At 41.0% G+C, this 24,784-nt stretch overlaps 2 protein-coding genes across 2 annotated transcripts; one reads left to right on the top strand and one right to left on the bottom strand.

The window, feature by feature from the left end:
- Positions 1-177: 177 nt before the first annotated feature.
- On the top strand, positions 178-8,467 carry trmt6 (tRNA methyltransferase 6). Its single transcript, XM_040017525.1, has 12 exons — positions 178-506; positions 726-856; positions 1,042-1,151; positions 2,627-2,718; positions 2,824-2,907; positions 2,997-3,121; positions 3,240-3,410; positions 3,671-3,837; positions 4,848-4,933; positions 5,616-5,718; positions 5,951-6,037; positions 7,828-8,467. The coding sequence occupies exons 1-12, from the start codon at positions 400-402 to the stop codon at positions 7,987-7,989; spliced, it is 1,425 nt and encodes a 474-aa protein (XP_039873459.1). The 5' UTR covers positions 178-399; the 3' UTR covers positions 7,990-8,467.
- A 280-nt stretch (positions 8,468-8,747) lies between these two features.
- On the bottom strand, positions 8,748-12,676 carry chgb (chromogranin B). Its single transcript, XM_040017524.1, has 7 exons — positions 12,519-12,676; positions 12,279-12,325; positions 12,102-12,192; positions 10,351-11,785; positions 10,053-10,152; positions 9,759-9,869; positions 8,748-8,836 (listed from the first exon to the last, which is right to left on the bottom strand). The coding sequence occupies exons 1-7, from the start codon at positions 12,562-12,564 to the stop codon at positions 8,756-8,758; spliced, it is 1,911 nt and encodes a 636-aa protein (XP_039873458.1). The 5' UTR covers positions 12,565-12,676; the 3' UTR covers positions 8,748-8,755.
- Between the last annotated feature and the right edge of the window lie 12,108 nt (positions 12,677-24,784).

Here is a 24,784-nt window from a genome sequence, read left to right as displayed (position 1 = left end):
AAGTCCCGCTATGAAGCCGTTTTCTCGGGAAAGATCACCTTTTCCCCTCCCCGTACCCATGATATCGATTGTTCTGAGCTCTAAAGTTAAACTTAGCGCACTTCTATTCACTCTATACCCTCCTATTGGCTAGCGAGCTCGTCGATGTCTAACCAACCAATCACAGGCAAGTAAGTCGAAGCATGGCAGCAGCAGCACTCTGCTTTCGTTTAGCCGTCCTGAGAAGCTAGAGAAGTGAAAGCTAACACGTGGAAATATTAATTTGGGATATTTTGCTATTTATGCAGGGTAGTGTAGTGCCTTTTTGAACTGTGCCTTGACAGCGAAGACCCCGAATCATTAGCTGAGAAAAACATTTATCATTCAGCTGAGCTAGTTAGCTCGTTTATCCGCTTCGTTATGGCGGACAACGGAGACGATGATAATCAGTACAGAATTAAAGAGGGTGACTACGTTGTGTTGAAACGAGGGGAAATCTTCAAAGCTGTGCAGATTCAGCCGAGGAAGTAAGTTAACAGCTTTAAAGGAAAATATAAGCATTTTAACCACCTTAAATACTTCACTGAATTTGTGCTGTTCATGATATTTTTACGAGAAGCATAGACTGAGGATTAGCTCACATAAGATGCTTTTGTGTTCATTTGTTATTTTCAGATCAAAGCATGTGTGCAGTGAGATGTATTATGCAGATTATACTAACAAACTGCTCTTTCTGTCTCTCTTAGAAAGGTGATTTTTGAGAAGCAGTGGATCTTCCTCGATAATGCAGTGGGACAGCTGTACAGCACCACATTTGAAATTTTGTCTGGAGGAAATCTAAAGCCACATGAGCTCAAGGACACTGCAAGCCCCCTTGGTGTGTAACCTGCTGTTAAATCTTAAGTCTTTTTCATATTTTCAGATATACAACTGACTCTTTTATGCTACCAGTTGCATTTGGACTTGTGACGACCACCTTCTATACCCAAATAAATATGTCATAGACTTTCTATAACCTTTTACTTACAGTAGTGTCTTTGTGTGCTTGTTTGTGCCTCCCAGATGCAGTGGAGACAGGTACAGACAACAGAAATATTGTTGACGATGGCAAATCACAGAAGCTGACCAGAGATGACATTGAGGCTCTTAAAGAGAAAGGTCTGAAGGGTCAGGTACATGTGAAACTTTACAATTTCACATTTAAATGTGTCAGAGTACTGCCTATAGTTGTTATCTTACAGAGTGATGGTAAAAAATACTTTTTTTTTTCCATTGCAAATTGGATGGAAAACCAATGTTGACGAGTATCTCTAATTGATGACTTTAATTGAATATATGAAAAATACAGAAGGTAACTCAGTTAATGCTGATAACAGTACTTTTGCACCAACAAGGGGATTCCTAAAGAGCTAGGCAGACCTGAAAAACTATCTATAGCCGATGAACATTATGTGAAAGTCATGTCATAAAGAAATGGGAACAAATCCTGTAAAGTCATGACACGGGACCTGAGAGATTCATTTGGCCATTCAGCTGATCCTTTCACTGTTTACTGAAGCCTCATCAGAAATGATCTCAGTGGAACAGCAGCTATTTTTACAGAAGGAAATACCTCCTTAACGAAATCTCACAAGTCCACTTCTAATTTGTGAATGCCAAATTACAGAAGAGCTGCACTGAGAATCCATGGCGATAAGTCTCATGGAACGATGAATCCTGATATTCCTAAATAAGAACAGAATAGATCAGGTGAGTGGTACAGCACGGAGTTTTTATGGCCATCTGTAAAACACAGTGGAGGCTCTGTCATGGTTTGGGACTGCATTTCAGCCAGTAGTGTTGAGGATCTTGGCAAAACTGATGGAATTAGGAACACAGAAAATTACTATCAGATATTGATCCACCATCTATTACCACCGGGAAAACATCTGATTTGCAGCAGCTTCATTTTGATAAGGATCCCAAACATAGTGCCAGTGAAGTAACCTGGATAGAAATGCAAAGAATGGAAGACTATCAGTCATGGCCTGCACCTCAACTTTGTTGGTGTGGGATCATCATGACAGACAAGGGGACAAAGGGCAGTCAAGGTCCAAAGAAAAGCTTTGAATGTCCTTCAAGAAGCCTGGAGAACTGTTCCTGAAGACTACTTAAAGACATTGCAAGAAAGCTGCCTAAGAGAGTTGAGGCTGGTCATTAGAATTGTCGATTTCTGATTTATATATAGTATTTTCATGTATGCTTGAAGATTTTTCAATAAAGTGCTGCACCTTTTCCCCCGTTTTCCTAGCACAATGTAAAGAAATAGGGGGTGGCATAAGACTTTAGCGCAGTACACATCTAAATGAGTTACTGCTTTAGAGACTTGTGTAAACAAGCAGTTAAACAGATATCTAATCAAGTGGCCAGTGAATCTATGACATATTTATTTAAAATAGATTTTAGTGGTTGCACATCTTAAATGGGAACCAACAGGCTTGGTGTTGAGTGCCGCATACATGATAGCAAAGTTGTAGGAAAATAAAGAGACAGAACACATTGTGTTTTTGTCTTTTCGTGGGAACATTGTGTTTTTAGGATTTAATTAAATTGCTGTAATCCAACATAAAGTGAGACGAGCGACTGTATGTGTGTTTGGTCATCACAGGACATCATTAAGAAGCTCGTAGATAACCACGCCACTTTCGGAGATAAGACTGAGTATTCCCAGGTTAAATACATCAAGAAGAAGAAGAAAAAGTGAGTCACTTATGATGATACAGCCACAGCCTGTTCTGGACTGTTTCTTTAACGAGTTGTGTTTTAATTAGTGTTATCGGTTGTTCCCGTCTTTTGCTTTTGCAGGTATGAAAATACGGTGATGATTCTAAAGCCGTCCTGTCGCATCCTGGCTATGATGTACCACGGCCGCGAACCAGGGAAGATCTGGTGAGTCAGCACGTGAATTATGAGTAAGTGTGTTTTCTTTAAATAGCTGTAAGATGTCTACATGAAACAAATGTTTCCATGTGCCGCAGCCACCTGCGGTATGACACACTTGCCCAGATGCTAACTCTGGCGAACATCCACGCTGGCAGTAAGGTGTTGGTGTTTGAGACTTGTGCTGGGCTTGTACTGGGATCCATCATGGAAAGAATGGGAGGCAAGTTTCTTCTTCTCTGTGCAGTTATTAAGGTTTTTTTCTTGTTTGTTTTGTACTTCTTGCACACATCTTTTCCTTGATCTTTTGAATAAATACTCTTTGCTTCCTCCTCATCCAGGCTACGGATCAGTGATCCAAATGTACCCAGGGGGTGGGCCAGTGCGGGCGGGAGTGGAGAATTTTGGCTTTCCTGCGCATTTTCACGACACGCTGCATGAGTTTCCCATCTGCCACGTCAACGCTCTCTTGGCAGGAACTCTGGACACCAGTGCCAAAGACCCCACTGCTGGTAAGGCTCGCCTTTTTTTTTTTTTTTTTTAACAGTCTTTTCAAGATAGTTACACCCCTTTAGTTTCAGATGTAGAAGTACAGCTTCTCTCTTCCGTTTGATCTTCATTTGTTCACATGAGCATACAGAAAACGTTTAATTCAGTAGTTCAGAAAGTAAAACAATAACCTAAATCTAACTTGACCCGTAAAGTATGATTCAAGAGACTGAATCATACTTTATGTGTTCGATGTTACGCTGACAAAGATTTATCATTTCAGAGAATACTCATGAAAAGCAGTTGAACTTGGCAGCAGAGAAGAAGCAAAACCAGCCTGAGGCAGAAGAGCAAGGCACTCCAGAGGAGGAGAGCATGGTGACCAACACTGGTGATGATGCTGGTCAGGACGTGGAGAAAACGGAGAAGGATAAACTCAAAGAAGCCAAGGTGTGTCCAGCGTTCATGCACTTTCCTTTTTTTTCCCCCCTCAATCCTCTTAGTTTTGTTGTCAGCAGGAACAGGAGCTAGCCTGCTAGTCTCACTTCACAAAAGGAAGCAAACACAGAGGCACCATTTAGAGTAAATACTCCCAATTCTTTATGCTGCTATGAAGTTGCTACTCTGACTTCATAGAAGTTGCACAGACAGTCAAATGTGGCTTCCATGTTTTCATGGCAAAGAAGATATGTATGGGTGTGCAGATTTAGCGGTAGTTATCATCCACAGCACAATATTATGGCACTGCATGCTTGGTTGCGTAAGTTGCATAATAAAAATTCTGTTGGCTGGACAGTATTCCTCTTTGGTGCAGTTAATCAGTACAGATGTGGACACTGTAATCGTGCTCGTGTGCAGACTAAAGCAATCATACGGAGACCCTTTGGAGGAGGTGGTCTCAGTTCCAAACTAATTCCAGAGCAGTTTCTTTATGGTGACAACGTGATCCGACCCAACTCGCAAGTGCACACTGCAAGATTGAGTCGTTTCTGTAGCCATGTATGGATTGCATTCTCGGCTGTACTATTAATACATAACATAGATATGTATTAATACATAAAAAATATGAGGGATGAATTTTCCATGTTATTGTCTCGTTCTCATGTGGTTTGTGGTGGCACCTTTGGTTCACTTGGAGGATTAGCTGAGTGAAAAGAAACTAAAACACACAAAAAAACTACATGTCTAAATACTCATCTACTAATTCTGACCATAACCAAAAAACAATGGATGTAAAAACACATGAAGTCTTAAAACTATTTAAAAAAACAAACAAACAAGGATGACAGTAGCATTTGTTGACAGGGCCAAAGTTAAAAGGCAGCATAAATAGTATTATTGGACGGGTAATATATCATCACTAAACAACTGGACACAGTCATCAATGATGCTGACACATCATTGACTCTCACATACTATCATATGGTTTCCTGACCTCAGGGTTTGTTTGTTTTCTACAGGCTCAGGTGAAAAAGCTGAGACTAGAGGAGAAGCAGAGGAAGCTGGCAGCTACCGCCGCCCTGCTGAAAGGAAGGAATGCCGACGGGTTGGTGTCCGATTTTATTCCTACATCGACATTTCTGTCTCTCATCCCGCTCTTTCTAACATCCACCTCTCTCCGCTCCGGCTCTGCCTTTTTAAAAATTACTCCATATTCAACCAGGTCATTAAAAAAAAAAAAGAAGCAATTACAGTAGATCGCAGGGATGAGAAATTTATGAATGATTATAGTGTCATTAACTATCTCCATAAAAGTCATTAGAAATTATTTGTTTCTTCTGAGCACACACATATTGACTATTGTACATTGCCCTTTACGGGGTAAGTAAATTGATTGCTCAGCAGCTTCCTCTCATATAAAGTGAAGAACGCCTTATAGTTGTTTTGTGACTGATGGATAAATTGTTATCAAGGTGACATCTGAGACTGGAGTACAAGTGTTGAGTTTGTTTCTTTATTGATTCCCCTCTAAATCACTGCAGCTTTATGATAATCACATTGTCCTAAATCACCCTTTTTGACTCGCTCTCTCTCGTTCAGCTTTCTGAAATATAGTACGAATGTCTACTAGAGGAAGGTAGTAAATCCTTGAGTCTTGCGTTAATGTCTTGCATGCAGCATTAGTTACTGAATTGCAGTATTGCCTACCTACGCATTTCCTGTACAGCTGACAGTGTATTTCATACTAGGCTTGTTTGCCTGATCATCTCTCTCTTCTTCACCTGCAGGCTGGTTATAGCGAGCCGGTTTCACCCCTGTCCCGTCCTTTTGGGCCTGCTCAAATTCCTCTCACCCTCCAGGCCTTTTGTAGTTTATTCCCAGTACATAGAGGTAAGATCTTCCATGTCCCATACGGAACAAAGCTAATAAGTGAGATCTCTCATTAGTTGCCACTGTAGTCAGGCTTGTATTGGTTAGACATCCAATGGGGGGGGGGCTGCCATACCACATGAATGCAATGGGCATTATCACCGCCAAGAGGTTGCTTGAACTTATTAACTTCCTTCATGCCCATGTTGCTAGAAAGAGCAATCTGTCATATTTTCTATGTTGATTTCCGCAGCCTCTCATAGAGTGCTTCAAGAAACTCAAGGAATGTGGCGGCACAGTCAACCTCAGACTCACAGACACCTGGCTGAGACATTACCAGGTAAATATTTGGACTCTGCACTGTGTGCGCTTTCTGATTTTTTTTGCATTTGAAGCTATTCTATAATCAAAGTATAATGAAGGTGGCTCATAGTCAACAAGCAACAGGGAATAATTACTCAAATCAGCACAGCTAACTGCTTTATCACTGTTTTAAGTTAACTAGACAATTACCTCTTTTCCATTAGCATCGGCTCTGCTCAACTCGACTCAACTGCCACTTTTTTTTTGTTATTATTTTGATTTTTGTGAAGGAATTGCTCTCATGACTAATTAAGTGATGCCGCTGACTGGATAGTCTGTGGCATACAGAGTTGACATTACACTTTCCCATTGACTCATACCGCTTGGACCCCCAACTGAGCAGGTACTAAAAAAAGTAGATGGTAACAATAAAAACCGAGTTTAAAGAAGATTTGGGAGTGTGTCTGTGGGAACTGCTGCCCTCTCATCCAGAAGATTTGTGAGCTCAGATATTGATGTTCAACGTGAGGGCCTGACCCATAGTTTTCATACTAGATCACGTTAAAGGTGTTTAGTGAGCTTGAGTTCAGGCTTCTACGCAGGCCATTGAAGTTTTCCACACTAATCTCATCCAGCCGTACCTTTATGGACTTTGCTTTCTGCACTGGGGCACAATCATGCTGCAACAGAAAAGGGTCGTTCCAGCTTTTCCTTTACTGGAACAAAGAGGGGCAGGCCAATCCAGGAAAACAACCCCATGGCATTATTATTATTCTACCACACTTTACAAATTTAACAAAACAGACAGGCAGGGAGCCCAAACCCATCCATCAGACCACCAGATAGCAAAGTGTGATTTGTCACTGTACAGAACACTGCTCCAGAGTCCAGTGTTGGCACCTTTATACCTCTCCGCTGGTATTGTGCTTGGTGATGTGAAGCTCATTTGCTCGGTTATGGAAATCCATGCCCTGGAGCTCCCAGCACACAGTTTTGTGCTGATGTTTATGTCAGAGGAGGTTTGGAACTCCAGGCTTTTTTAACACTGTCTGCCTAAGCAGTCTGTAATGTTACATGGACTTCCACTTTGTGGCTGAATTGCTTTGGTTTGTGAATATTTTCACACTTACAGCCGAACAAGAAATAAATTTCCCAAACTTTTTGCTGCGATAGCATCCTGTTACAGTGTCGTGCTCAAATTGATGATAGCACTGTATAGATGGACCCGATCTTTCACAAGTGTCTGTAAATGCAGACTGCATGGCTAGGTGCTTGATTTTTATACACATGTGGACACGGGACACCTTTATTCAAAGATGAAGAGGTGTGGCCCAATATATTTGCCCAAATTAATAATTGTGGATTATTATTATCTTTCGATTCATTGGTTGTTGTCCCACCAGGATCTATTGCTTAACCATAAGTATTCACAATGTGTAATGACACAACCCAGAAAATAATCTAATTCTCCGCTTAGGAACTGCAAGCATAATTAGAACACGGGGATGTTGCTGATTATCCCTGTTGAAGCTTCTTTTATTTCTAAAAACTTTACTTTGGACTAACTTATAAAACCCTTCTACATTTGGGAACATCACTACATTACATTAATTGCCACTGCTCTTGATAAATTATTAGACTCCCTACTTTTGTTTTTCTTTATTTTGCATTCCTTTTCTTTCCAATTGCTTCTTACAGAATTGGATACTAAGCAGCAGCAACTAGATAAATGCATGTTTGCAGACTCTCAGGACCAAAGTGTTATTCACCCTCTAACCATTCTTGCAGAGTTAATGTCTCCTGACTGCGACTCTGTTTGGTCCCTAGGTGTTGCCTGACAGGACACATCCTCTGCTACTAATGAGCGGGGGCGGGGGCTACCTCCTCTCAGGGACGACCGTTGCCACGGACCACTCGAAACCTGCAGGCTCTAAACAAGCTGAAGAACCAGCGCCAAAGAGACAGAAACTGGAAGACACGGAGGGATAAACAAATACAGAAGCATCAAATCTTTTTAAGGGCACATTCCCAGAGGCCTGTAGGGATTTTTTTTTTCCTCCTGTGATGTTGAACTGATTTGACACCATCAGTAGTAAGGGGAGACCGAGTGTCTGGTTTGTATTCATCAGAACACTTTTTCCTGCCGGGTGTGCTCACATCAGTGAAGATGAGAAGTAAATTGTTAGCCAGTTTATAGTTTGTGTGTCGAGAGTAACAGCTTTGGTTGTTTTTGTCCTGAGACAAGTAAAAGTTTTTTTTATGCTTTCCAGATTCTACGTTATAACTTGCTTTTATTTTATTTTGTTATTCTTGCAGAAAGTGCCATTTGTTTTATGAAACAGTTGCTGATGCAGCTTTACTGCGGGCTACATTTCTACCTGCACATTATTAAAAAGCAGTACTAAAAGAACCAAATGTGCGACCACGTTTTTTCTTCAATAAATAAAGGAGAGATGTTGGTTTGGTCCCAGAATAACTGTTTATTGAGTGCAGTCAGAACAAACTCTGCAGAACACATTTAAGTAATTATGATCTCATATATGTATATATTGTTTTTACATTTCTCTGAATATAAACATCCAAGCCATTCCCATGCTGTTTGATTTGATAACATCAAAATATCACAAAAACGAAAACTCAGCTAAAATGCTTTGGCAAGGCTCCAGGGTTGTTGTTTTTTTCTTCATTTTAACACTGCAAGCACACTAAACTGGCAGACATACGGTAAAATTGCAACTTTTTTTTTTTTTTTCAGTTATGCAGTGTTTTCATGCAACTTGGCTGCAATTTTCTGCAACTCCATATCCATCGCTGCCAGGTTCTGTAGCTCTTTCTCCTGAAAAACACAGATTAACACATTACCAACATTTCCTGCTGGAACAGCATCACATTTGGAATAGAAATCAGGACTGAATGATCATACATTTCCTTCTATTTCCCCCGCCACCCTGTGCCTGCTTCAAATAAAATATTGTAATTGATCATTTAGGTTAACTAGTCCCTCGTCATGCTTGTAGTTGCATTGCTGAAGAACTAATAAATCATTATGCCATCGCCTCCCTAATTTGTTTTTCTCCTTCAAAGACAGGGAGGTCTCTGTAGGCTCTAGTTCTTTTTTTTTTAAATGGGTATATTATAACTTTGTTTGCTCTGAGAAGCTGCAGTCATGTGGTTCTTACTGTGATTACTGCAGCACTCATAAAACGCTGGTGCAGGGAGAGCAAAAAAAAAAAGAAAAAAAGAAGCGCTGTGAGGAAGTCAGCACGCAGATTCAAAGCAAGCCAGACGAGTCGCTGCTCATGAACGCACTGGTTAGATTCTCCTTTATGTTTTGAGGACATGCTCACAAGGGGCGGTTCTTGATGTGCATTTGCACAGATGCATTGAGCTTTTTGAAGGATAAATCCCAGGATCACGGTGCAGGCTAGAGATGTCCCTAATGAGACCGGCTGCTTTTTCTCCTCGTGAAGCGGTGCGGTGGAGGTGTGTGATGCGCTCCGTGGTTTTACTAGGTCAGCTAAATGTGGTGCAAATAGTTTACAGAAACAGCTGCAGAGTGCAGTGTGGTTCTTATCAGATTGCGTTTTTTGGATGAACTGACTTTTTGTAATATTAAATTACCTGTATGTTGTCTGAACCCTTCTGGTCATCAGTATAAGTAGCAGACGTGATTCCAAGACTAATTTTCAGTCTTCATCAGTGGCATAAAACACTTTTTTTTTTGCACTTGTGAATGCAGCCTTTTTTTTTTTTTGTACCTCCTGTGGTGTAAGTGCTCTCTGCTGTGAGCTCCTCATTGCCTCCTCTTGAGGAGAGTGGTTAGCCAGCTGGTTTATCTTATAGCTCAGCAACTTGGTCAGTTCATCCATCTGAACAGACAAAAAGGAAAAAAACACATTATGTGTCTACAAAAATATACAGTGACTTCAGACTGGGTGAAGTAACATTCTGTTGAAAAATGTCAAAACTAAGCGCTCTTTGATGTAGCACACAGAGCAGTTATATGCAGTTGATTATCTTCAGTCAAACGTCAAAGACAACCTCGTGCTTACCTTGTTTGAGGTTGCAGTGTGTTCATCTGAATCCCTTTTAAACCAGGCTGGGTGGTAGAAGCCTCGGTAAATCCAGGGATTGCGCTTCTCAGCAAGATATCTGAAAAATGGTTAGATTTTTACCAACTTCTTCTTATTTATTCGTTTTTTATGGCAGCACATGTTTCATTTGTGAGATTTGGCTTTTATTCTCTGTTCTTACAGTAATCTGCAGTATTTTGTGCTCCAGATTGCAGGCAATGAACCTGCGACACTTAACAGTAGAAGTCGTTTGACGTGAAAAAAATATTTGAAGTACCTCAAAGCTGCGTCTCTGTCCTTTGCCGCCTCCGCGTCTTCTTCTGTGAGCTCCTCATCTCGTTTGTGTTTCTTTTGGTGGTATCTGCCGGGTCTCCAGTTTCTCTTCTCTCTTCCAGTGTCAAAATCAAAGTATTCCTGGCTGCGTTCTTCATCTGGCTCCTCTCTGGCTTCTTCTGACAGCTCTTCATCTCGCTTGTGTCTCCTCTGGTGGTATCGGCCAGGTCTCCAGTCCCTCTTATCTCTTCCGGTGTCAAAATCCCAGTCTTCTTGGCTGCGTTCTTCATCCGGTTCATCCCTAGCTTCATCTGACAGCTCTTCATCCCGTTTGTGTCTCCTCTGGTGGTACCTGCCGGGCCTCCAGTTCCTCCTCTCTCTTCCAGTGTCAAAATCCCAGTCTTCTTGGCTGCGTTCTTCATCCGGTTCATCCCTAGCTTCATCTGACAGCTCTTCATCCCGTTTGTGTCTCCTCTGGTGGTACCTGCCGGGCCTCCAGTTCCTCCTCTCTCTTCCAGTGTCAAAATCCCAGTCTTCTTGGCTGCGTTCTTCATCTGGTTCGTCCCTAGCTTCATCTGACAGCTCCTCATCTCGTTTGTGTCTCCTCTGGTGGTACCTGCCGGGCCTCCAGTTCCTCCTCTCTCTTCCAGTGTCAAAATCCCAGTCTTCTTGGCTGCGTTCTTCATCCGGTTCGTCCCTAGCTTCATCTGACAGCTCCTCATCTCGTTTGTGTCTCCTCTGGTGGTACCTGCCAGGTCTCCAGTTCCTCTTATCTCTTCCGGCATCAAAATCCCAGTACTCCTGGCTACGTTCTCCATCTTCCTCGCCCTCTGATGGCTCGTCGCTGCGTTTGTGGAGTGTTTTCTTGTGATGATAGCGATGTGTGGGTTTCCAAATGTGTTTGTATCTCTCCTCCTCATTCTCATCCCCGTGCCTTTTGTCTGCTTCCCAGCGCTCTTGGCTACGTTCCTCATCTACCTCGTTTTCTCCTAGAGGTCCCTCATCTCGTTTGTGTTTTCTTTGGTGGTATCTTCCAGGCCTCCAGTTCCTCTTCTCTCTGTCTTCATCTTCCTCTTCCTCATCGTCTGACCTCTTTTCATCTACTCCCCAACTCTCTTGGCTGCGCTCGCCATCCTCTTCTTCCTCTCCTCGTTTGTGCTTTCTTTGGTGGAATCGTCCAGGCCTCCAGCTGCTCCTCTTCTCCCGTTCTTCTTCCACATCGTTCTCATGTCTCTTGTCCTTCTCATCACCCAGACTCCAGGATTCTTGGCTGCGCTCATCTTCTGGGTTTTCTCTTTTTTCTTCCACAGACTTCAGGAGTTCCTCGATGTCTTTCACATCCGCTGCCTTTGCCACTGGCTCTGCGTGAACTTTGACTATCTCTTCATGAGTTACTGAGCCATCCCCACTCTTCTTGTCCAACGGGGCATGTATAATACCTGTGACAGAGCAAAAGAAATATTATAAACAATCCACAAAGAGCTACACAGGTGCAAGTTATGATGGATTTGTAGTGGAATTTTAACCTTTAGATCAAAAGAATAATGATCTGAGGAAATCAGCACTACTTTTTTTTAGAGAAGTCATGTGAAAACTATGATCATTTTAATGTAAACTGCTGCCTGATTTTATACCTGCTCAAAGCTTTGAGCTTCTCACTTGCGCTCTGAGTGCTGTTTTACCCGTCTGAAGGTTAAAAAAATTAATAATAATAACAATCCTGGAATTATCCAACCGATCATTTGTGCTACAGACCTGCTTGGATGATGTCTTTGCATTGCTGATCGACCTGAGAGTCCGGTTTGGAGAGAGCTTTGGACAGAACTTCAACCAAACATCGTGTTACCTGGAAAAATCAAATGAGCTAAATAACAATAGAGATCTTTGCACAGAAAATGCTTTGATTAAAAAGCAACGAATCGAAAAACATACCACATCCTCTCTCTGCTCTTCTTTACCAACTGGAAGCGCAAGATTTCCTGCATTGGAATAATTAAAAAAAATGTATCTGTGTTAAACATATAGGTTGATAAGCGAATAGTTTGCTTGTAGCGAATCTGAGGAATCGATGGCGTCTCTGTCCATGGTCCTGAAGAAACTTATTGTACAGCACTCAACAAAAAAAGGGGTGAAAAAACAGAATGAAAAGAAAGGCATAACTCTTTCACCTACCTGTCAACAGAGCCGTAACCGCCAGCACGACTGGAACAAGTCTCATCGTGACGAGCTGACGGGTAAATCCGGGAAAACGTGACAAAGCTGGAGCTCTCGTCCCTCCGCGGCGGCAGGAGAGAGCTGCGCTGACTGTGCGCCTGCTGCTCTGAGTGTTGCAGCAGAGGAGCGCCTTAAATAAAGAGAGGAGTGGGCTGGAGGGGCGTGGGAGGAACAACCTTAGGCTCAGTTAATGTCATGACTCATTAGACCTGCAAAGAGAGCGACTTGATGGGAATTTCGACATTTTGTGGGAAGCCAAATTGTAATCCGGTTATTGTCGCGGTGCGTTCAGGTGACACGTTAGGTTAAAGAGGCGCTGGCATTAAGAGTTCATGCGGCGTGTTTGTCCTGCTGGTACGGCGGGTGGACACGACACGACCCCGAAGATGTTATGCAACGTGATACCTTACAAGACTACTTTTAAAGTGTCGTTTTCGATGTTCCCAGAGAAGTTTCTGTTTGCTGCTGGTGCTTGTGTCCTCCTTAGAAAAATAGTTATGTTTATTTCAGGTTATGCCTGGTGGCTAATTCCCTTAAAATATCAGTTGTCTCTGCGGTTTCCGGTTGTAGTTATATAATTCCTCCCTTATATTTGCCCAAACGGCTTGGGTGTGCGCGCTAAAGAAAGTCAGAACTGTACCCAAATTTCCCCAGTGATTCATCCACCTTTGAGCGAGCACCATCCAGTTTCCCTTGGGAGCCAGTGGGCTTCAGCACTAGCAGAGGAAAACTAATGAAGATCTGCATCATTAGTTGTTGTGGTTAATCCTGCCTGGTGCGCATATAAGAAGAAAACAAAAGAAAACAGACTGTGTAGAGGTGTTTTTATTGTTACTGATATTGTTATTGTTGCCTTTTTTTTCATTGTGCAGTGATCTTTCTGGTGCAGTGTGGGCCTGATCAGGTGTGTAATCCCGCTGTCATAGAGAAACACGAACATTTACCCACTGCAATGTACAAAGTACAATTGTGGGTGTGTGTAAGTGTAGAGATTTTCTTTCCATTCCCAACTTTGTGGGAAACTAGGCTGTGCATAAACAGTGCCAGGATCTGTGAGTGCTGCTGTCTTTATGACAAACACTGGATTGGAATGAGCTGACACATGCAGCGACAGAGGTCAGACGTAGTAAGCTGGCCTCAGCATGGCTAAGGACATTAAAACTGACAAGTCCTGGCATCTTCTTTTTGGCACTTTGCATCATTTTCACTTCCCTGTACAGCAGTTTGTTCCCTCTTTGTCTACAGTGCAATCAGACGCAGGAAAAAGAAGGGAAAAAAACAACAACAAATCAAATTAAAAAGTGAACTGAGAATTTTGACAATATAGAATGCTTAAAACTTAAAGTGGTTCCATCTCGGATGTTTTTAGATAAGTATTTTTTACATACGATGAGAAGCACTGACCTTTAAATGCCACAAAATACATTCAAATTCAATCATGTCTTGGAAAGCATAAGTCCAGAAACTGCAACCGCTGCAAGCAAAATTGGAATATTGCTTACCACAAATCTGAACTCTTGTCTGTGCTTGTCATCCCTACATGACTGGTTATTGACATCTCTATTTGTTACTGCACAGAGCCTCCTTTGGGGTGACTGAATTAATTACTGTTCAGAACATAAAACTGTAATGCCAGATGGTGTATTGCACACACAAGCAATACACACTGATTCTGTGGCGTGAAATATAGGAGGACCATTTTCAAGTGTGTATGCTTTGTGTTCAGTGAACAGCAGTAGGGTAGAAGAGCTCTGCAGTTTCCTCTATTGTCTCTGGGGAGGAAGTTATGTCTGAGGCTCAATATTCCACAGTGAGCCATGCAGTCAGTAGATATCAAAAGCACTGAGCCACTGAATTATACAAGTCCTGTGGCCTGAACAATGTGTGTGTGTGTGTGCCCGTAAATGTGTGCTCATTCACATGTGGTTCTGTATATGTGATTTTTGTGGCTTTGCCGCTTTTGCTCCAGGCCCGATTAATATTTCAGTGAGCCACGAAGATATACTGTAGGAGCTTACAGGGGATTTCAGAGGAGAAGCCAGAGTGCTCTGCTGGTCTCTCAGAGCACGACTCAGATTGGCTCGTCTGCAGCGACACCACCTCTTTCATCATCTCCATTTACATGAATGAACAAAAGGCAAAGTGGCTCATGATGAACACAATGCAGTGGGCCGCATGAAAGCCTCGGCCGCGCTTTGATCTTTGGTGGGGACAAGCTTTGTGTTTGGCTCAAACCTACTGTGTGACTTTGATGATAGTCCAAGAACAATAGGGGAGTCTGTGTACAGTCACTTTTGGTCAAATACACGTGCATTTGTTAATATTCTATGGTCAATGCACCATTGTTTTCTGATATTTTGTTGTGAAGGAGTAGCTTCTTATTAGTATATAGGCACAGTCTGATGTACTAAAGACTAAAGGTTCTCACTAATTAGCACCCATCCATTTTTAACATCTATCACAGCACAATTGACCATAAATAGTTTCTCTTTGTTCCAAAAGGAATATATCTTGTCTGCTGCTGTATGAGGCCCCTGAAGCATTTTAGAGGACTCTGGAAATTGTGTGTTTTGTTTTGTTTATTCAGTAATTACACCATTGTGTGTGTGGGTGGGTGGGTGGGGATTATTAAGATTGACTGTTGTACTGAGAGAAGATGGCGCTAAAAATGTTTTTAAAGCTTTAAGCACTTATTTCTTAAATCCAGCTTCACAGACAGTTTTACATCTACGTCCAGGCGTAAATTAGCCTTTATACATGTAGCGTTTAATGTCACCTTTCATGCCTCTCTCAGGGTGAACTGTAAAAACTTTGGTAATGCCTGATGCAAAAAATATGCCACATCCATCAGCAAGAACTGGATTTGTAGTAGGTTCTGGTTCCAAATCCCAGGCAAGCCCCCAAATTATGTTAGAGCACCTAAACCAATTGTTTAAAAGAACTGTAAGCATTTTAAATGCAAGTTAATTTTTTTTTAAAGTCTCACAATACTAAACCTCTCTCCCAATTTCTTATTTATCAAAACACACTGCCAAAACAAACTACCTAAACCAAGAGTGAAAAAAGGCCTTGAATCAACCAGAAAAGTGCGTCATTGTGTTTTCTGCTAAGCTAATATTAATCAACCAAACTGGTGAAACAAAAACTAAAAACAGTGTGTTTCTAACTCTAAGCTTAATCAATTAATCATGAAAGAAAACTGTATTCTTCTATATTTTATGGGGGTTGGTGAAAGATGGAGAGCCCCTCCACCTCCTTTGACTTTATATGTGGCATCGCTCAAATGCCATTTCTTCAGCTATAACATTGTTTGTGCTAATTATCCTCATCACAGTTTAGGTTTCAGAGCAGGATCCACACTGTGATGGAGAAAAAAGTCTGGACCACTTGTGGCTCCTGGTGTTTCTGTTGCTAGATATTCAACAAACAAGACCAAGCAGACCATTGGGTAAAGACGATAGAAACGAATAAGCTGTAAAGAATGAAAATGAAGCTCCAAATGACCCATGAAGGTGTCATTACAGAACAGCTTGGTTGTTTATGCACTCATCAGGCTGTGCCATAGCTCCCTTTATCCAGATCTGTAATGCTATTAGCACCTTCATTGTGGCATCAGGGTGCTTTCTCAATACAGCACTCAATGGGGTCCAAAAGGCTTTTGCAAGGATAAAATGGCCTATAAAGAGGATTTAGCTCTGATTAATTGTTTAATTCAGGATCTAGATTATCCTAATTAGCAGCCATGTAGGTGAAGGCTTAATTTTATAATATAATATGATAATACTTTACTGGATGTACCTCACTTATTGTTCAGCTTCAGCAACATTTTCATAACAGAATTCAGCTCCTTAATTAAATATCAGAGCGATAACCTGAGGCCAACGACAGAGAATGAATGGGGCTGAATGCCCCACTGAACCTGAAGGCACTCTTTCAGTGTTTGTCTGACTGTGAGCTGCAGACTTGTAGAACTGGGTACTGTAACTGAGCTCTTCTGACACCACCCATGAGTCATTTTTTATTAATGCAGATGGTTTTGGGATTTTTTTTAAATTTTATTTTAGTAAAGGTGAAGATTCTAACGAAGTCTTCAAGGAGAAAAGAATACCAAGTGCTACTTAAACGAGAATAAATATGAATAAAGTGAATGTGGGATTTTCAGGGTTTTCAAGAATAAAGGTCACTGAGCCTTTACACTACACGGTGAGGACACTGTGTGTTTGCATTATAGCACTGTTATACATCCATATCATCATTTTGACTGCATAACCCACCTCCAGTGAAAACTCATTCATCCAAAATGCTTGTGCGTTTCCTGCTGAATAACATTAAGAGTACTTATTATGGTAGCACAGGACCGGCTCATTTTAATGTGGTTACATAGCTGTTTGCCAAAATGTGCTAATGAAGTATAGTTATTGAGGAGATAGCATCATCGCTACACTCAGCTAAGAGAGCAAAATATCTCAAACTGTACAAGGAAGGCTTGAGCAGACTGTCGAGTTGGTTGCAAGAGCTAATGAAAGTTTTTATGTGGACCCTGCTGCTGACAGCATGGCACTCAAGGCTGGCAGTAAAATAAAAAGAACTCTATTGAGAACTTGTGGTGCTGCAATTGTAGCGGGAAAAAAGGCCAATAAACCAACCAAATCAAGCCAAGATCCATGCAAAGTCCAGTTCAGCTGATGAGCATAATATTCAATCCAGTCAATTTATACTGAAAGAAAAGGATGGCATAAAAGAGTTAGATCTCTCTCTAGTTTTAATTACTGTGCAACAAGGTTGAATATTTGTCCTTGATTCTTGTTTTAATTTTATTTTAAATCATCTAGTGTTGTTTTTCGGCAGTCTCTAATAGAGACATGTATTTGGCGAGAGTGTTGAAAAGTAAACAATCCCAGTATATGTTTTTGTTCGCTAAATTTTTCATTAATGTCAATGCTGATTAAGCATTCAGATGACTGCTATATTTCCTGAGGTCTTTCAGCTGATCGATTCAATTTTGAAATAACAAACAACAGTAGTAACAACCCCTCTGCCACTTCCCCAGAAACTGCATAATCTAGTTTTAGCTTCTGTGAAATTTGTCAAAAACACTTTTGCATCACTCTGCTCAGACAATTTATGTCCACTATTACTCGCCATATATATTTTTTTTACCCCTAAAACATAACAAATGTTAACTGCTACACATCTCAGCAGAATTACAACCTTTTGGACTGAACCTCTGCAGCGAATGAACATTTAATGTGGTCCTGCTGCATATGTTCTCCTCTCCTGGGTTTAAATAATGAGTATTGATTTTTTTATGTTAATGTGGCTATCACATAAATCAAATCAATAACTGTGATGAAGAGACACAGACAAATGTTCCATCAAAATAGTGATTAAAGCGTAAGTCCAAGCTGACGCTGAGGCAGTGTAGCATCGATGCATGTGTTTGTATTTTATCAGACCACATTTTCTTCCTAAGAGACATTTAAAAGAGCACTCAAGTTTTTCCATTATTTCCCCCTCGTTTTCTCTCGTCGCTGCTTTTTCTTGCTGGCTTGCTGTAGTTTCTGCCTTTGTTGTCTCATAATACCACGTCAATATGGCACATGAAAGAGCTCACAAGAGGGACGACAGCTTCACAGTCTAAGTCCGTTTGTTCTTCATAGGAGAAGCAAATAAAAGCTGAAAACACTTCTTTTTTTTCTTCTTCTTCTTCTTTTTTTTAAATAAAAGAAAATGGGAATGGTGTTAGCTTGGCAATACATGAAAAAATCACATTTTATAGCTTCACTACAGTCCCTGCACAGGAATGCTTGTGTCTTTTTGACTTTGAGAGACTTTTTAAAATAAAAACACAAAATACAAACTAGCTTTTCCATGTCATTGATTTTTGTCCCTACTACTTGCAGCTGAGGAAAGGCAGATAAGACACAGTGTACTGGAGAACTACAATTTACACAATGGTTACACAGTGGTTTTGTTTTGTTTTGGACACAGTGTCCAGACTGGGGAGTATTATATTGCATTTTGCATGATTATGACTGTAACGCGGATTAAGCACCTGAGAACTGCTTACAAAATACCTACAGGGAAGGCTTTATCTCCTTAAGCTCACTGCAGAGGTTGTAAAACATGTCAATAACTAAGTTATGCAATCCTTTTCTGTGCAGTAAAGCAGTAACTTTTGAGTATAAAAACATGTTAGGGAAAAGCGGTTCACTGCTTTAAAATCTCGACTGAAGTGATATTAAAATTGGCTGATTCTCCCCTAAAGCATCTTTACTGCTGTGACCTTCAACCCTTTACTTGAATGACACTAATGTTTTGCATTCTTCACAGGAGTGACAATATTGAGTGGTCTGAGTCAGGACCGAGACAGCGGTGAATAAGAAATTGGATTATTTTATCTAAATTCTGCCTCAGGTTCAAAGGTTTAAAGCTTGTCAATAAGTGTAAAGCTTCAGTGTGTTATACTGGCCTCAGACAGAGCCTAGAGGTAACTTCTTGATTGCATTCACGGTGAGGCCTTTTGGTTTGAAAGGTAACCTTTGTGCTAGATTCAAATAGGAGATTGCATTACACCAATTGCATCACACCGGTGTGCTCTGCGGGACAATAAAACAATAAATAATACTTACTATCTGTCTATTTTATCTATGTGTGCAAATCAAAACAAAATCATCTTGCGATTATTATTTGCCATCTCTGACCTATTAACACTAAACACACTTCATCTGGAGATCTGCTGCATATTTGATGTGGGAGCAAACAGCACATAATGTTTGTTGTGTAAGCTGATCACTAAATATTCAAAGCACACATGTGATACTGCCTCTTTGTTATTCTGTTTAGTTGCTGATGAATTTCTAGTAGTGTTCTCTTACAAAAACGCCCAACTGTGGAAAAGAGAGTAGTCAGAGATCGTCTTTGCTTTAATTATTCGTGGCACAGATTCAACAAGGTGCTGGAAACATTCCTCAGAGATTTTGGTCCATGTTGACATGACAGCATCGCACAGTTTATGTAGATTTGTCGGCTGTTGTCGGATGACGAAAACATCCTGTTCCACTGCATCCCAGTGGTGCTTTATCGGATTGAGATCTGGTGACTGTGGGTCATTTGAATATACAGCGACCTGATTGTCATGTTCAAGAAAGCAGTTTGAGATGATCTGACCCTCATAAAATGGTGTGTTATCCTGCTAGAACCAACCATCAAAACACAGGCACACTGCCATCATAAAGGGATGGGCATGGTCAGCAATAATACTCAAATAGGCTGTGGATTTTAAATGATGCTCAGTTGGTACTAAGGAGCCCAAAAGTGTGCCAAGAAAATATTTCCCACACCATTTCAACAGCAGGAGTCTGAACCACTGATACACTGATACAAGGCAGGATGGATCCATGCTTTCATGGTGTTTACACCAAATTCTGACCCTGCCATCCAAATGTCACAGCAGAAACTGAGATTCATCCAAACAGGCAACATTTTTCCGACCTTCTGGTGTCCCGTTTTGGCGAGCCTGTGCAAACTGGAGCCTCAGTCCCTTTCTTAGCTGACAGGAGTAGTACCCGACATGGTGTTCTGCTGATGTGTTGTAATTTAATAATAATAATAGTGGATTGGATTTATATAGCGCTTTACAATGCCACTATTCATTCACACACTGGTGGAGGCAAGCTACGGTTGTAGCCACAGCTGCCCTGGGGCAGGCTGACAGAAGCAAGGCTGCCATATCGCACCATCGGCCCCTCTGGCCAACACCAGTAGGCAGTAGGGTAAAGTGTGTTGCCCAAGGACACAACGACCAGGACAGAGAGCCCGGGGACCGAACCGGCGACCTTCCGGTTACAGATGCGCTTCCCAACCCCCTGAGCCACGGTTGTATTTGAGTTACTGTTGCCTTCTTATCAGCTCAAAGCAATCTGGTTATTCTCCTGTAATTCTGGCATCAAAGAGGCATTTTCACGCAGAGAACTAACACTTACTGGGTATTTTCTATATTTTACGGATCATGCTCTGTGCTGAAAATCCAAGTAGACCAGTAATTTCTAAAATACTCCAACCAGCCCATCAAAGTCAACCATGCCACGTACAAAGTCACATAAATCGCCTTTGTTCCCCATTACGATGCTCAGTTTAAACTTCAGTGTGTCCCTCTGACCATGTCTACATGCCCAGATGCACTGAGTTTATTGGATAAGTTAACCACAGACAAGGAGAATAGGTGAAGAGGGCTGCTCTCTTTTTCATCTTTTGAATAAGGAAAACTTACTTTAAAATTTCTCATGAAAGTGCATCACTTGCTGAGAAAGAACCTTTCGGAAGGTATTATGAAAATAAGCTGACTTGTGACTGTACACTTACACCAATAATTCTGTGTTATGTATGCGTTTTATTGTTATTTATGTTATTTAATAAACAAAAACTGTAAATATGCTTGCGTATATAAAACCCCAATTATTTTTCACTACAATGTCTGTGTTCAAAATGTTTTTTTAATCATTAAGTCTGCCTCATAGCAAGGCCACTCACACTGGTAGTTTGGTAATTTGTTGTATTTTTCCTTTTCTTTCCCTAAACTCACTTTTGAACAGAGTGATCCTGTCACTTGTTTACTTTGAAAAGGTTTGTGATTTCAAGCTGTACGATGTATGAGAAAGGCAGCCATTAATCTGATTATCTGATTTTATTCAGGTAGAAACGCAGCATGTTTGACGTATAACTCGCACGTCCTCGGTCAGTGTCTACCGGCCCGTCTGAGGAAGACATGAATGACTCACTGCTCACTATCACAGCTACAAAGATGCATGAAAATGATAGCAGGGGATTAAAACAATAAAGTGAACTTTATGATAGCTGTCATCTGCTTTAGCTGTCTTCCCTACTCACTCTAAACGTGGAAATTGAAAAATCATTTTCACCTGTTTCACATGTTTACTTTATAGTCTAAGTTGTTTAGATGTTGTCTAAAAGTATTTTTGGCAAGTTATGAAATTAAAAAGAAAAAAGATACAATGAAAATGAGCCTGATTATATACAATGCAGCCGTGGTGACATACACCGCTGCAGAGGGTTTCAAAGAGAACGCACATTCTTTATGTGCTCCCTCGGGCTCATTGAGAGTCTGTAGTTGCTGCATCAATAAATATGACATGAAGCATTTGTTGTGTGTGCCCTGAAGTCCACTAGCTGCATTTCCTTTGCTGTTTCTATGCCATGTGTTTACATTTCTGCATCCAGCCTTTTCCTTCCAGAACATGCCATCATGAGTCTGAGAGCAGATTTGCATGCATGAATGTGAACACGAGTCTCAGTCACATCACTGCTAACCGATGACTGAACGTAACGTCGATGCATCACTGCAGCTGTCACGTTTTAAACAGGGAAACGTCATTCAGCGCAGGATGATGTGTGTCTGGTCATCATCTTGTTGCAAGTGTTTTGTTGTAACTACAGTGGGGGAAATAATTTACTCTTTACCGAAACACCCTAAATCCTTGGTATTTGAAACTTCAACTCAGTCCACAGATTTTCTAGGATGGAGGTCTGGAGCCTGGCTAAGCCACTCCAAGAGTCTAATGTGCTTCTTCTTTAGTCACTTCTTTGTTGCCTTTGTTACATGCTTTGGGTCACTGTGATGCTGGAAGACTAGTCCACAACCCGTCTTCAGTGTTCTGGATGAGAGAAGGAGGTTCTCATCCAAGATGTTGTGTTACATGGCTGCTCAATGCAGTGAAGGCGTCCTGTACCCACAGGAGAAAACAGCCTCCTGCTTTACTGTGGAGAGATGTTCTTTAGGTCATTCTCAGCATTTTTTTGTTTTCTGTTCTCATGCTGTCCTACCATGGAAGCACAGCATGAGTAGAGGTCTCTTTTTTTCCTCTTGTACTTTCCCATTGTAGTGTACATTTCAGTGTTTTTCTGTAACTCTACCGATCTCCGACTTGTATCCCCATGTGATGTCTGTGTTGTGTGTGTAAGGTCGGGGGGGTCCCATTTTACTGCAGGGCAACCTGCATGTGGCGAATAAAGTTTTGATTGATTGATTGATTGATTGATTCTCTTCTTCCAAGCACAGCGGGTCAAGTCGATACTAAAGAGCTCAATTTTGGTTTCATCTGAAAGCAGCACTGGCTCCCAAGCCTTCTTTGAATCATTCATAAAACAGGTGTACATTTGTGTCTTCTTGAGCACAAAGACCAGCAATATTTCAGTCCATTACAATGTAGTTAGTTAACAAAGGTTTTCTTGGTGACTCTGATCCAAACTGCCTTCACATCGTTAACAAGTTTTGGGCTGATCGTCCATCTTCCTCATGTTCATCCTCACCCCCATGAAGCAAGATCTTCAGACCAAGAGCAAGTGATGGTCATTTGATATTTCTTCCATGGCCAAATAATTGATAGCTCTTTGGTCTTGCACATTGTAGTGGAGAGGTTGGAATGGAAGAAACTGATTCTGTGTACGGAGATTAGGAGTATCTGTAAATGACTGGATGGCTGATTTTAATGGGCATACAACCAATGTGTGGCATCCAGAGTTCTAGCAAATTCTGCAAGTCAATTCATAACTTTTTCTGTAATGTTTTTTCTCTGGATTTTTGGTTTATATTCTGTCTGCATCCATTAAAATGAAAGCACCATCACAAGCGAACAAACTTAAAAATTCAGCAGGGGATTAAATTTCCCCCACTGTAAATACTTGCAACAAAACACATTACAGAAAATACTTCAGTGTTTTAATGATCAAAGAGATCATATTTTACTTGCTCTATCCACACAAATGGACTGAAATGTTTTTCTAATCTCAGAATATAAAAAATTAATCTGTCTGGTAATGACACAAAATGATAAAGAGGCACTGCATATGAAAATGTTGCAGGGTGTTAATAATTTGCCGTATCGCAGCCAGTGACGTTAAAGCATGGTGTTCTGCAAAGAGTAATTTAGAATATAAATGACTTTCTAAGTGTGCTCGCGGAGCTCACATTGCGAGCACAGACACAGATATTAGAATTATCTCAAAGTGCAAAGAGCTTGCTTGTGGCGCTGCTAACTAAATATCTACACCCAGTAAAAGGATTTCTCTTGACTTTGGGGTGGATCTGGTTTTATTATCCCGTAGTTCTGTTTCTGCTAGTGTAATTGCTTCAGCTCAGTCAGAATAGGTGAGACAACTGTGTGAACTCATGGATTACACTGACTTTAGCTTTGGAACGTAGGTGAGTCTGGGTTGCTATGATCTCATATCAAACACCTAAATGTTGCTGCTGTAGAGTCAAAGCACAGCACTGCAATTGACCCTCTTTCTGTGCTTGATAAGATCATTTCTGTTACCTAACTGGACACTGGAGTCTGTTTTCATCTGATGACTGTGACATATATTGGCAAAATATATTGCCATACCTGGCTCAGCGCATTAATCAACACTCACATTCTCCTCACTGCTTTGTGGAAAAAGAAAGAGTGCTTGCTGGCATGAATCTTTTTATCTAACAATTTTGTAACCTGTAATAGTCTGTAATAGAAGTCTCACATGGAAACTATAAGCCATCAAATAGAATCTGTCAGTGTTATCTATGAGTTCAACGTGAAATCAGCAAATCAAAGAAGAAAGAAAACAATTTTTTAAACATCAGACCCACTGAGACACTGAAGCAGTCCTCGCCCAAATATCCTGTCTATGACATATTCATTTTTTTAAAGTTTCCCGTGAGTTTTCTTCGTCATGAGTTTAATCGGACAATCATTTACCTCGGTGTACTCTGATCTCAGCATTAAACCCTCAGAGAGGTGATGGGAACAGTGTCATCTTGTTAATGTTGCTCTGGGAAACATTACATCGGGTGCTGGTATTCGGGTCAATGCTACTTTGATATCGCATAGCTAAACATTGTGAAGCGCCTTGAGGCGACTTTTGTTGTCATTTATATATAAATAAAATTGAATTGAATTGAATTGAACATTACTGTCAAACAAACACACCCACTTACAGCAATGATTAGGCCCCACCCTAAAACCTGCAAAGGATTGCTACCACCCACAAGTGTTTTTTTTGTTAAGAAGTTAAGATAAGATAAGACTTTATTGATCCCACAACGGGGAAATTTTTTGCGTCACCTCAGCTCAGGTACAGATATCAGAAGGAAATACAAAATGATTGGTGAGTTCATGCACCCACTCATATTCACATTTGCCAGATTTATTTTATGCTCGTACTCACTG

This window comes from Simochromis diagramma, unplaced genomic scaffold, assembly GCF_900408965.1.
Source record: "Simochromis diagramma unplaced genomic scaffold, fSimDia1.1 OVJJ01000802.1, whole genome shotgun sequence".
Taxonomy (NCBI): Eukaryota; Metazoa; Chordata; class Actinopteri; order Cichliformes; family Cichlidae; genus Simochromis; species Simochromis diagramma.
The sequence above is the reverse complement of the archived record's forward strand: the minus strand, read 5'-3'. Positions and strand labels throughout refer to the sequence as shown.